General features: G+C 38.7%; 2 protein-coding genes across 2 annotated transcripts in view; both read left to right on the forward strand.

Moving 5' to 3' along the window:
• Window positions 1–201: 201 nt before the first annotated feature.
• LOC146963305 (phospholipase B1, membrane-associated-like) lies at window positions 202–9,806 on the forward strand. Its single transcript, XM_085767434.1, has 16 exons — window positions 202–330; window positions 452–492; window positions 1,352–1,442; window positions 1,714–1,772; window positions 2,224–2,291; window positions 2,963–3,006; window positions 3,206–3,326; window positions 4,386–4,437; window positions 4,538–4,618; window positions 5,256–5,321; window positions 6,003–6,094; window positions 7,511–7,592; window positions 7,971–8,072; window positions 8,816–8,911; window positions 9,075–9,146; window positions 9,240–9,806. The coding sequence occupies exons 1-16, from the start codon at window positions 276–278 to the stop codon at window positions 9,357–9,359; spliced, it is 1,242 nt and encodes a 413-aa protein (XP_085623560.1). The 5' UTR covers window positions 202–275; the 3' UTR covers window positions 9,360–9,806.
• A 2,437-nt stretch (window positions 9,807–12,243) lies between these two features.
• Window positions 12,244–13,789, forward strand: part of larp1b (La ribonucleoprotein 1B) — a 38,928-nt gene continuing 37,382 nt past the window's right edge. Inside the window, exon 1 of the mRNA XM_085767437.1 lies at window positions 12,244–13,215. Coding sequence (XP_085623563.1) covers window positions 12,738–13,215 — 478 coding nt within the window. The 5' untranslated portion in view covers window positions 12,244–12,737. The remainder of the gene's footprint in view (window positions 13,216–13,789) is intronic.

Below are 13,789 nucleotides of genomic sequence, written 5' to 3' on the forward strand. Positions count from 1 at the left end.
TACACATTTATATGGTGTTGATAACGACTAATTTCTGTATCATGTATCATGTTTGACATCTTAATTTGAACTCGACGTGTTTACGATCATCAATCGATTATAGATTACTTTATATCACCGTGTGTGGTAAGCTCTGGCGTCGATAATGGATGCAAAGGTCAGAGATAAGATTTGCCATTTTTCATTTCAAAGGTTGGTCGCACTAATAAAGCTCCAGAGCAGCAGGAAAAAACCCTGTCTCATTATTTCTCTTTTTCTCATTGGGAGACGGAAACATGCTGCTCTGTGCTGCGTTCGCTGTCTGTGTGTTTGCCACATGTCATGTCAGTGGTAGGTGATAAATCACGCTGTACTTTTTGTATTTAATGTGAAATTCACTGCAGCTCTTTTAATTCATGTTTTATAGTTTCTACAGGATCTGAACAAATATATTTCTTCTTTTCTGTTGCAGGCGACACATTAAAAGGAGAAGAACAAGACATTTTCAACCAGGTAGCCTATCGTCTCTGTCTCCAAGACATTAAACACATCACAACTGAACCATTTTAAATCACTGCACCTGTTTATACTCTCACAAATTAAGATCAATATTGTCAGTGGATGTTTTAAATACATGTAAAACAGTAGGTTCGTTACCTTTAATTGTCGGTGCAAGCTGTTTTTATAACGGCGGAGCAGAGTCGCGAGCTGCTCAGAGCTACACTACGGAGGCTCATGGGATTTCTTGGTTTCCCTCATCAAACTCATCAAATACACAATCCAACAACTCCACAACGCTCTGGTGGACAAGTTGTGACCTGCACATTCACCACGCTATGAGATAATAACAGAACGTTACCAGACAGAGTTGTTTTAGAGGTAAATACAGAGACTGTTTGCTGAAAAACCGTCCCTGAAGGCAACGTGCACCAGCGGTTTTGCATGAATTTCCCTCTAAAACAACTCTGTCTGGTAACGTTCTGTTATTATCTCATAGCGTGGTGAATGTGCAGGTCACAACTTGTCCACCAGAGCATTTTGGAGTTGTTGGATTGTGTATTTGATGAGTTTGATGAGGGAAACCAAGAAATCCCATGAGCCTCCGTAGCGTAGCTCTGAGCAGCTCACGGCTCTGCTCCACCGTTCTAAAAATAGCTTGCACCGACAATTAAAGGTAACGAACCTACTGCTATGACTATAGGGATTATGGCAATGGGCCAATTTGCCAAAATGTTGAACTATCCCTTTAACACCATCACATCAGGATCATAACATGTTTTAATAAACATATAAATCACACACTCAAAGTTTGGCCTTTGAACGCCTCATTAATGATGTGAATGTGCTTTGGTTGGTTTATGTTTTTCTGCAGGATGTTTTCGGGGCAGATTTCCTTCAGCGTGATCGACATCCTCTGTTTCACTGTCCTGACATGAGCCCGTCTCCAACCGTCCCCACATCAGGTCTCTGTCATGAGCTTTTAAAGACGCATTAAAGGCAGAAAAGTTAAATTCATCAGGAGAAAAGAGGCACAATGTTTATTGTTGTCCGTGGCCATTAGAGGAAAAAGAAATACCAAGAAAGATAAAGAAATGCTGCAAGTCTGAGAGTTTTTTGAAGCAAAATGAGACAATAAAACTTTAAAATAATATAGAAAATATAAATGCATACAATTTGCATTAAATATATACGTATACTTCTGGCTATTAACTGTTGTTTTTTCTTCTGTTTTAGTTGAACATGTCAGAGCTGCAGACGTGAAAGTCATCGCTGCTCTGGGCGACTCTTTAACTGTGAGTGAGCTGGTGTTAAACTATTAAAACTTTATTTGTCTCCTTGTTGATTTAATTGAAAACTTTATTAGTTTACACTGGCAGAGAATCACTAAGTTCTTTGGGTTTTTTTATTGGCAGATAAAAAGTAAAATAATCCGTTAAGTGTTTAAAACTCAGTTGTTATAATCTAAAGTGTTGTTTCAGTTGCGTTTTATTTTGAAAAGTCCTTTTCATTAATATATGTTTGTGTTTTATGGCTGTTTTTTACACGTTGCTGTTTTTCTTTATTAAATCTTAAACCATCAGTGAAAACAAACGGAGTTAAGTCTCTGTGGTTCTGTTCTGTTTCAGTATTTTACTGATGCTGAAATAATCTTGTTTTAATTCAACACTGCTTTATTATCTGTGTGACTGCAAAACATATTAATATTGTAACAGATTTTATTTTGGTGAAATGTTTTTGTTGCAGACAGCGATCGGTGCCAATGGATCAACAATTTTGGCGATACCTTTTGAATTTCGTCAAGTGTCGTGGAGGTAAATGAGCCTTGCCTTTCACCATTAAAGGGATACTACACCCAAAATCAATAATTCACCAATTTTCTACCCACCGTCATGCATCAAGGAAGGGTTTGGACGAACTTTCAGAGTCATCAAAACGCTTTTGGCTGGCAACGGGTTTTCATATGATGGCGGCGTAACAGAGCCACTGGGAGCTACTACTACAACAAGGATAAAAACAGAGATCAAATTAAGTTTTTTCAGAACAACTTTTCCATGTGGCGGCTTCAGGACACTTGGGTCAGTACAGACGAGCAGTATGGAGGTATCTGGATGTTTCATAGTGTGTGTTTTGGACGATTCAAAAGTGAACTCTATCCGCCACCATTATTTAAAAAAAAGCGTTTTGATGACGCTGACAGTTCTCCAAACCCTTCCTTGGAATGACGGTGAGTAGATGATTGGTGGATTATTGATTTTGGGCGAAGTATCCCTTTAAATTACTGACATTAAATTAGTGATATCACTATATGACCATAACCTGTTTATTCAGTGATCCTGTTTAACTTTATCTAGGCTAATCTAATCAGTCACATGACGACTTCTCATTGGCCCAATTACATAGATTGGGCCAATAATACTGTTATTATTGTCATAGCAACCTGTTGCGTGTTTTTACTGTGTCTCTTCTTTTTCTTCCTCTGTAGCATCGGAGGTTACGGCACCTTTCAGAACGTCATCACTCTGGCAAGTACGTTTGAGTTCACTGCAGCTTATAATAAAAACTTAGCCAGTTGCTGTAGTGTGTTAGCTTCTCCTTTCTTATGAGGGTTTGTGGGAAATGATTCTTTATCTGAGACTAAATCTACAAGTAAAAACTCTTTATCCCAACAACAATCTGTGTCATTATACAACATTTTAACGATGTTATCATCTGTGTCTGTCTGTAGACATCTTTAAACTCTTCAATCCCAGCCTGCTCGGTCCGGCCCCAGTGATGACGTTCCACAATCGACCCACGACCGTCAACGAGACGGGTTTTAACTTCGCCGTCACCGGACACAACACGCTGTGAGACCGACGATGTGGACACACTTCACTGTTTCACTTTGACTCTGTGTTTTGGGGGGTTTTTTTGCACTCTGCATTTTCTCTCGATGTGTTTCTCTTTCATTGCGACTCTCACTGTTGAGGTTTCAGAGCAGAGTTCACAGCAGCAAAAACTAAACTAAACTAATTAATGCAACTGTAGCACTAACTAGCTACATGCGAATAACCAAGCTACTTCAGAAGCAGAGCAGATATGATCTAAAATGTGTTTTATAATAATGCACATAAAACAATAATCATTTTTCTCACATTACTCTAAATGGTTTGTTCCTTTAAAGTTTGTTGGCGACCCTCTAATGTCCTCTTGTGGCCCCCCAGGGGACCTCGGCCCCCACTTTGAACATCTCTATGGTAGAAAATCAACTGTGCAGAGCTTTTTTTTCCTTTTCTTTTTCCTTTATTTGTTCGAGAGGGACAGTGTACATTAATGAACATTTTAAAAAGATAAAATGTAAATGCACCCAATTATAGCCAATAGGTGTAGCTGTAACTTAGTAACTCATTTTCCAAAGCGCATAATGTTTTTTTTTGTTTGCTTTTTTATTTTCTTTCTTTTTTCACCAAACCAAAACCAAATTATTTTCTATTTTCTTTTTTCTTTTCTTCTCTTATTAAGGAAATGGAAATATGAATAATAAGGAGGCAGCAACATACAAACAATCAGCATCACAAAGGAGGGCAGAAACAAAACAAAACAGCATAAAACCACAGAAAAGAAGAGTTCATTTGCAAAAGCAGATAACTAAGATGATAAATAAGACTAACAAAACAGACGTAGCTCAAAAAAGTAAATCTTTATTGAAAACAACACTATGCAACGAAAAATTCAAAAGCATCAGCTCATCTTTTTCAAAATGGCATTTATCTGCTTTTGCAAATGAACTCTTTGTATCCAAACAACAAACTAACATGTTTGTGCCACAACTTCAATAAGTTTAAATAATAAAATGATGAAAGCTGAATTTGATTAGAAACAAACATGAAGCTGTTTGATTGATCCCAACGTTTGTTCTCCTGCAGGAACGTCTCAGATCAGATACGACACATGATCGACACCTTCAGATCTTTTCCAGTGAGTCTCTTATCTGGTTTTAAATCATCATGTGCAGCAGCTGCAGTGAAACCAGAGTGACCCACATCTGCTGCTTCCTCTTCTTCCTCTTGTTCTTCAGGGTCTGAACTTCCAGGAGGACTGGAAGGTGGTGACGATGCTGATCGGCATGAACGACATCTGTGACTACTGCAAAGACAAGGTGAGGAAGGAGGAGGAGGAGCCAGGCTTTTATTTTGAAATCTGCATCTGTTGCATGTGTGCGCTGCATTTCAAGATGAGACATTTTAATTTGTTACTTGTTGACGTCCGGTGGTTTTAACTTCGTGGGTGTGTCGGCGCTGCATGACATGACGCTGCTGGTTCAAGGTGTAAACAAAAGACAGTCCACACCCAGACACACCCTGCAGCTGTGCCAGATGTGGTCAAACAGAAACTCTGCAGGAGGATCGACTTTAAAGGGATAGTTCAACATTTTGGCAAATTGGCCCATTGCCCTAATCCCTATAGTCATAGCAGTAGGTTTGTTACCTTTAATTGTCGGTGCAAGCTGTTTTTAGAACGGCGGAGCAGAGCCGCAAGCTGCTCAGAGCTATGCTACGGAGGCTCATGGGATTTCTTGGTTTCCCTCATCAAACTCATCAAATACACAATCCAACAACTCCACAACGCTCTGGTGGACAAGTTGTGACCTGCACATTCACCACGCTATGAGATAATAACAGAACGTTACCAGACAGAGTTGTTTTAGAGGTAAATTCATGCAAAACTGCTGATGCGCGTTGCCTTCAGGGACAGTTTTTCAGCAAGAAGTCTCTGTATTTTTATTCTCTCCACAGAGTTTGTTTTCTCCCGACAGCTTCATCCAACACATGACAGAAGCTCTGGACCTGATGATGAACGAGGTAAAAATAAATTAAAATGAAATTAAACAAGGTCAGAAATAATAAGACTACAAAATAAAATTATATATGATGAACTTCATGTATTAGTTCCCTTTTTCATCTTGTTTTAGTGCACTGCTGTTTTATTCAGCTGCACACATCTGTTTACTTTTTGTGCTTTTATTTGATTTAATTCTCTCTTTTTTTTATCTCACTTATATTATTTCTGTCTGGTTTAATTGCATCATTACATCATCTTATATCTCCTCCTCTTGTCATGTTCTTGTCCTGTCTGTGGCTTTTTGGCTTTTTTTTATGAGTTTTGTTTTGCTGCTGTTTGACTTCTCTGGCTCTTTATCACCTTTGTATTTAAAGGTGCTTGAATTACTATTATCATGCGGGTTGTTCAGTACTCTTTACGTTTGTGTCTGAACCAGGTTTCATGACGGTGTTTGTGCAGGAATTTCAGTCTCAGTTGCTGAAATGTAAAACAAAAAAAATCTAAAAATAAATGGAGAGTTTCTTTTTTTCTTACACAACTGTGGGTCTGTTCATTCAACCTGTTCCTCAGATAAAACACGCACGTCAGCCTCGGTGTGTGACTTTTAAAGAGCCACAAACGGCAGCATGACCCAAACTCCTGAATGTGGTTTTCTTTTTCTTTATCTGATTCTTGTTAATCTTCTTTTTTTGTGGTTTCAGATTCCCAGGACCATCGTGAACGTGGTGCAGATTCTTCCCATGAAACCTCTGAGAGAAGTTCAGAGGCCGACACTCGGCTGCCAGCTCCAGAAGTACACGCAACATTTTTATTTGATAACATTAAACCTATCGGTATAGGGATAGTTCAACATTTTGGCAAATTGGCCCATTGCCATGATCCCTATAGTCATAGCAGTAGGTTCGTTACCTTTAATTGTCGGTGCAAGCTATTTTTAGAATGACGGAGCAGAGCCGCGAGCTGCTCAGAGCTACGCTATGAGATGCAAAACCGCTGATGCGCGTTGCCTTCAGGGACAGTTTTTCATCAAGCAGTCTCTGTATTTCCCTCTAAAACAACTCTGTCTGGTAACGTTGTGTTATTATCTCATAGCGTGGTGAATGTGCAGGTCACAACTTGTCCACCAGAGCGTTGTGGAGTTGTTGGATTTTGTATTTGATGAGTTTGATGAGGGAAACCAAGAAATCCCATGAGCCTCCGTAGCGTAGCTCTGAGCAGCTCGCGGCTCTGCTCCGCCGTTCTAAAAATAGCTTGCACTGAGAATTAAAGGTAACGAACCTACTGCTATGACTATAGGGATTATAGCAATGGGCCAATTTGCCAAAATGTTGAACTATCCCTTTAAAAAGAGATATGACATCACAACATACAGTATTTAAATTTCATATAATCTGCTAATTAATCCCCAAATCTAAAAACTAATTGTTGATAATATACTGTAATATTTCATTTTAAATACTGTGTAGTGTTTCAGGATATATAAATACTATAGTACTACATCATATTAGTGTAGTATTTCATCATACATACTGTATTTCATCATGTTTACTGTAGGATTACATCATGGTTGCACTGCGGTATTTCATCATAGTACTTCACAAAATATGTTACTGTAGTATTACCGGTACATCATTAACTAGTGTATTTCATCATATATGTAATGTAATATACCATTATTTATAGTATACTGCAGTATTTCAACATGTTAACTGTAGGATTACATCATATAGTGTAGGATTGCACTGCAGTATTTCATCATAGTAGGCCTACTTCACTAAATATTTTACTGTAGTATTACCGGTACATCATATTTCATCATATACATACTGTATTTCATTCATTACTGTAGTATTACATAATATTTACTGGAGTTTTCATCACATAATGTAATGTATCATTATATATAGTATACTGCAGTATTTCTTCATGTAAACTGTAGTATTTCTTCATATATACTGTAATATATCATCATATTTACGAGTGCTTTGTCATATTAATATAGTATTACATGATATTTACTGTAGTATTTAACCATATTCCTGTTATATATCATATTTTATCATTATTATATCATAAACTGCTGTGTATATTGTCAGTGCTGTAGTGAGTACCTGTGTGTACGTACAGGTCTGATGAGATTAGGAGTCACAATTGATCTGATAATCTCATTATGTGTTAATCTGATAATCTGATAATCTGACAATCTCAGGAGTTTCTGCTCTTGTCTCGTTCTACCTGAAGAAAACTCCACTGAGCTGCAGGAGCTCGTCCAGATTAACTATGAGTTCCAGGTGTGTGTGTGTGTGTGTGTGTTTTAAAACATTGAACCTGATCGATATAATCTGATCGTAATCTATCTGTAAATATAGTGAAAAGAATCCAACATGTCAATGAAAAAAGCAGAAGATCTTCTCCTGCTGAGGCTAAAAATACCAAATCCTTTTTTTGCATGTCAGGTTGAAAATGACTAATCACTGCAGCTCCAACTAAAACAGAAAGTCTGTGGTTTCTCATTTGCATCTTTTATTTGGCCGATTGAAGAGTTCGTTATTCTCTGCAGCTGAGATGCATCAGTGCATGTTTCATCAATGTGTGTGCAGCAACATTTAACACAGAAATTATTAACATTTATTAATTAACATTTATAATTTAACGTGTCTTGTTCACAGAGGAGATTAGAGAAGCTTCTGCACAGCGATCGTTTCTTCAGAAAGGACTTTGCCGTTGTTCTTCAGCCGTATCTAAAGAACGCAAACCCACCCAGGCTTCCTGTAACTCACACACACACACACACACATGCAATGTCTCATTTTAATGTTTTAATCTTAAAGGGATAGTTCAACAATTTGGCAAATTGGCCCATTGCCATGATCCCTATAGTCATAGCAGTAGGTTTGTTACCTTTAATTGTCGGTGCAAGCTATTTTTAGAACAGCGGAGCAGAGCCGTGAGCTGCTCAGAGCTACGCTACGGAGGCTCATGGGATTTCTTAGTTTCATTCATAAAACTCATCAAATACACAATCCAACAACTCCACAACGCTCTGGTGGACAAGTTGTGACCTGCACATTCACCACGCTATGAGATAATAACAGAATGTTACCAGACGGAGTTGTTTTAGAGGGAAATTCATGCAAAACCGCTGATGTGCATTGCCTTCAGGGACAGTTTTTCATCAAGCAGTCTCTGCATTTACCTCTAAAACAACTCTGTCTTGTAACGTTCTGTTATTATCTCTTAGCGTGGTGAATGTGCAGGTCACAACTTGTCCACCAGAGCATTTTGGAGTTGTTGGATTGTGTATTTGATGAGTTTGATGAGGGAAACCAGGAAATCCCATGAGCCTCCGTAGCGTAGCTCTGAGCAGCTCACGGCTCTGCTCCGCTTAAAATAGCTTGTACTGACAATTAAAGGTAACGAACCTACTGCTATGAGTATGGGGATTATGGAAATGGGCCAATTTGCTAAAAATGTTGAACTATCCCTTTAATATTTTCCCCCCTCTTAACTGCAGAACGGGACGATCGACTTGAGCTTCTTCACAGCAGACTGTTTCCATTTCAGAGTGAAGGGACATGAGGAGCTGGCGAAGGGACTGTGGAACAACATGGTGAAGTTTTAGAGGTTTAAAGTTGTAATTATAACGATTAGGTAGCTGTTAATTACATGGTAGTGGGGTAAAGCTGTGGGTTATATAGATCTCGGCCTACAACGACTTAAAACCTCCATGTGAGGTCTATATCACTGTGAATGAATCAGGATGTTTCTCTCAGTTCCAGCCTGAAGGAGCGAAGCAGCTGATCAAGACGTTTGACGAACCGGTGAAACTGATCTGTCCATCCAAGGTACGAACGACACTTATAAGATTTTAAAATGTGAATGTGTCTCTTTATGAATCACTGTGTTTCTGAGCTTGTCGTTGTCTCACGTTTCTGCAGGAGCATCCGTTCATCTACACCAAACCTCGAGCTGCATCGTCTGCAGTGAAACATCTGGAACATCTGTCCTTGATGCTCATGTCTCTGCTGTCTGTGTCTGTCCCATTGCATTTACTGTAATTCTAATCCAATGTACGTACACCCAATGTAAACTCAGTGTAAAGATTACATAACTCACACATATTCTGTGTTTGTTTGTACCCACTCTTTCAGAATAAAATGTATCCTTCCTCTTTCAAAATAAAACATATTCATCCAATGTCTCGATTGAATCGTGGCTGCAGCATTTATAGAAGAATTACAGACATTAAACTCTGATTTTGTCCCTTTGTGTCCTGCAGATGTGGTTGTTGTGTCTGTGTCTGTTATTATTTTGACTTGACGTGAGCAAAGGAAATGGTTTTTAATCATATTCATGTACAGGCCATCAAGCCAGTATGGTGCATTAACTCACTGCATTATTAATGTCACAACCTCCTTTGTTACATGGACCAGTCTTGCAGCATTCTTGTAACATTGCTGTTTCTTTACTCTTGTGCTTGTGCATTTGTTTCTTGAGAACTGAATTGAATGAATGAATTCCCACAACCAAAACACAGAGACGACAGGACAAAGCAAATAAAAAACTGATGAAATTTGCATCTGCAAATAAAAACTAAAAAGAATGCATTTTTGTAAGAAAGTGAAAGAAAAGATTATCTCATAGCATGGTGAATGTGCAGGTCACAACTTGTCCACCAGAGCGTTGTGGAGTTGTTGGATTGTGTATTTGATGAGTTTGATGAGGGACAGGGGACCTGTACTGTTCACCTCCATTGTGTTCACTGAGCAGCTCACATCTCTGCCCCGCTGATCTCAAAACAACATGCACCGATAATTAAAGGCAATGAACCTACTCCTGTGACTAGGGATTATGGTATGGAGGCCCATTTCCGGAGAAAAATGTAATAACTCCAAATAATGAGATACTTTCTTCTATTTTGACTTGGTATCTCATTTTGAGAAAGTTTCTCATTTTCATTCATTCATTACTGTTCTGTACTGTACTGTACTGTGAATCATTATTTTGATTTGGTTTCTCATTATTTTTGAGTTACCAGATCTTGTATTTTTGTTGCTCATTTGCATATTCAAATTCATTTTCAAAGAAACTTGTAATACAAAAAATGTTACATTTCATGAATACTTTCATTGTGTGAAGTTTCATTGTGATAGCAGTAAAGAAAAAAAAATCCCCATTGGGGTGTATTGTTTTCTGGCCTTATTGGCCCCATAGACTTTATGTAAATCAATCTTGGATTGATGAGAATTAAACATATTTCCCCAACTAGGATTTCTTAGGACTTTTAGTATGTTGTTCTGGACACCTCATAGAAATGGTGTATGGTGAAAAACATTCTGTTACAATTAGTTCTATTTTTGGGTCCAAAATTAGCTAGATTGCCTGGACTATTAAATTCCTATTAAAATGTGTGTTTTTAAAAGTAGTAAATCATGGTATAAAATTCTGGTTAAAATGTTTATTAAAAACTAAAAATATTTAAAATCATGTAGGTTTAGAAATAGTTAAAAATGTAATGTATTTTAAAAGACTTTAAAAGGTTAAAAAGCTAAAAGTATGGATTGTGTGTGTTTAAAGCTGCTAAGGTTAAAGTGATAAAAATGTCTTTATTTCATTTTGTGTGCTTTAAATATGTTTTTTCCCCCTATATATTCTCAAGATTAATTTCTAGTAGTTTAAGATTAAGTTTAAAATTAATTATTTGATCTTGTGTTATGTTGATTTGTTATTGGGGTATATTTTCTTGATCTATTTGTGTTTGTGTTTAAGGTTTTTCACCTGCTTTTGGCCATGATGGCAACTTTTCAATATAAAAGAAAGAAAAGAAAGAATTGATTCCTGGTCATTGAGTGAAGTCCAGTTGAAATCTTCTGAAGCAAACTGCCCTTGCTTGCTTCCATATTATGGCAATAGGGGGAATTTGCCAAAAAAATGCCGAACTATCCCTTTAAAAGGTTAAAAAGCTAGAAGTATGGAGTTTAAAGCTGCTGGTTAAAGGTTAAAATTATCATTGAATAGTGATAAAAATGTCTTTATTTCATTTTGTGTGCTTTAAATATGGTTATTTTTCCTACATATTCTGAAGATTAATTTCTAGTAGTTTAAGATTAAGTTTAAAATTAATTATTTGATCTTGTGTTATGTTGATTTGTTATTGGGGTATATTTTCTTAATCTAGCCTATTTGTGTTTGTGTTTAAGGTTTTTCACCTGCCTTTTGGCCATGACAACTTTTCAAAATAAAAGAAAGAAAAGAAAGAATTGATTCTTGGTCATTGAGTGAAGTCCAGTTGAAATCTTCTGAAGCAAACTGCCCTTGCTTGCTTCCATATTATGGCAATAGGGGGAATTTGCCAAAAAAATGCTGAACTATCCTTTTTTTTTTTTTGAACAAATGTCTTTATTGATATTTCAAGCTTTACATACTTAAACACACTTACAGAATTGTTCTTGTTAAAAGCTTTAAATTCTTTTGTTCCATATCTGAGTAAAAAAGTAGAAAAAGCCAAAAATAGGAACAGCATGAACAGAGAACCTATCGGCAAGGTGATTCCATATTCTTATGACAGTGTCAGAGGTCTGAAAGTTAAAATAAATGGTTGAATAGATAATAGAAATATTGATAATTATGTAAAAGTCAAATTGAGTAGAATTTCCATGGTGATTGATACTCATGAAATGAAATAATATAGAAACAGAAATACACCCTTTTACTTTTGAGGGTCCAGGCCTGTAGGTGTCTATGCTGAATCATCTAGGTGTCCTGTAATGTTAGTAGTCCAAAGTAAGTAATTAGTGGATTCCACCTCGTCTTGAATAGGGCCATGTCAAGGTTGAACTATCCCTTTAACGTGGTGTTTGTGGTGCAGTAGCACACCGCGGCCGCTGGGGGCAGCAGCGGCTTCTGTTTACAGGAGCAGCAGCAGCTTCAGGCTGCATGAGCTCGTAGCTGCCTGGTAGCGTGGAGTCAGAGAGAGGAGGAGGTCGGTGCAGGACTTAGTTAGTTAGTTACTTTAACACTAAAGTTGTTAGGAAAAAAAACTCGCAACAAGGTGAAGAAGCCGTTCAACTCGCGTGGTTTTCAGACGGTGACAGCCTTCACAGAGACGCGGCGGTTACGAAAGGAAGAGTCGACAGGGCCGTTAGTAACGTTTACATTTAGCTCGTGTGCTAACGGTTAGCCTAACGTTAGCTTCGGTTGGTTAGCTGTGGGGCTAGCGAGGTCCCCTAAAAAAAAAAAAAAAAAAAAAAAAGTTGGAAGTTGTTTACCTCAAGTTGTAGTGGATGTGGTCACCTCACCCTCGCTTTGAGGTGTTCTCTCTCTCTTTTTTATTTTCTTTCATTTTTTAAGCGTTTTTTTTTTTAGGTTTAGTAGAGAAAGGACCAACGATTCACACTGGATTTAACACCGTGCGCTGTTAGTAGGAAACTAGCAGGATGTCCACAGAGGTTGAGACGAGCAGTCAGAGTTTGACAGCGGTGGAGGTGGAGGTAGAGGTAGAGGAGGTGGTGGAGAGGAAGAAAAAGAACCACCAAAACAAGTCCGAGACCGGGCAGAAAGAGCAGAAAGAGCAGGAACAGGGGCAGAAAGTGTCAGAAGACGGGAAGAAATGCAAAGAAAACGATAAAGAAAACGACCAAAGCAGCAGCAGCGGTGGTGGCAGCAGCGGTGTTGGTGGCAGCAGCAGCGACTCTACTACGGCGGTGGAGGCGGTGAAGAGGAAAGTGGTGGAGGCTCCTCCGCCGAAAGTCAACCCGTGGACCAAGAGGACCACGGGCAGAGTACCGATCAACAACAACAGCAATAGCAATAGCAGCAGCAATAATACCACCAGCAGCAGCAGCAGCAACCACCACAACAACAGCCACAACATCAGCAGCAGCAACAGCACCACCACCACCACCCAGGAGAAAGGTGAGCTTCAGATATATATATATATATGTGTGTGTGTGTTTTTATCATCACTTTTTTTAGTAAACTTTTTCGAGCTGAGCTGAGCACGCTGTTGCAGCAGCTTTGACAGCTTCACCTACTTAAAAAACCCCCACTGCTGGTCCCAACAAGGCCCTGTCAGACAATCCAGTCCAGACCCTCCCATCTGGGTTTATTCAGACCTGAATGAAGTGCATATTAAAGTTGAATGTCAGAGGTGTTGGTGGTGGCATAGCATATACAGTATTTGCTGTCCTGCACCCCCCACACCCCCCCTCTCCTCCATATCCCATCCCATCATATCCCATCCCCCCTCTCATCTCTCTCTTGCTGTGCTCGGATTGCTCCGCAGCACCACGTGTTGATTGCTGACAACTGCTACTTCTTTAGCCTGTAACTTAGCTTTCTACCCACACGGGCTGTGGAAATGACAGTGACACACACGGAGCTAGGCTCAATCTGGGCTTTAAAAAAAACAAAAAAGTCACAAAAGCCTTAGTGCAGATTTTAGAAGTTGTTTGTGAAATGAGGCTAAAGAGAGCCGAGCCGAGCCAGG

This window comes from Trachurus japonicus, chromosome 22 (genome assembly GCF_045865225.1).
Source record: "Trachurus japonicus isolate A0001 chromosome 22, Traja_1.0".
Classification (NCBI taxonomy): domain Eukaryota; kingdom Metazoa; phylum Chordata; class Actinopteri; order Carangiformes; family Carangidae; genus Trachurus; species Trachurus japonicus.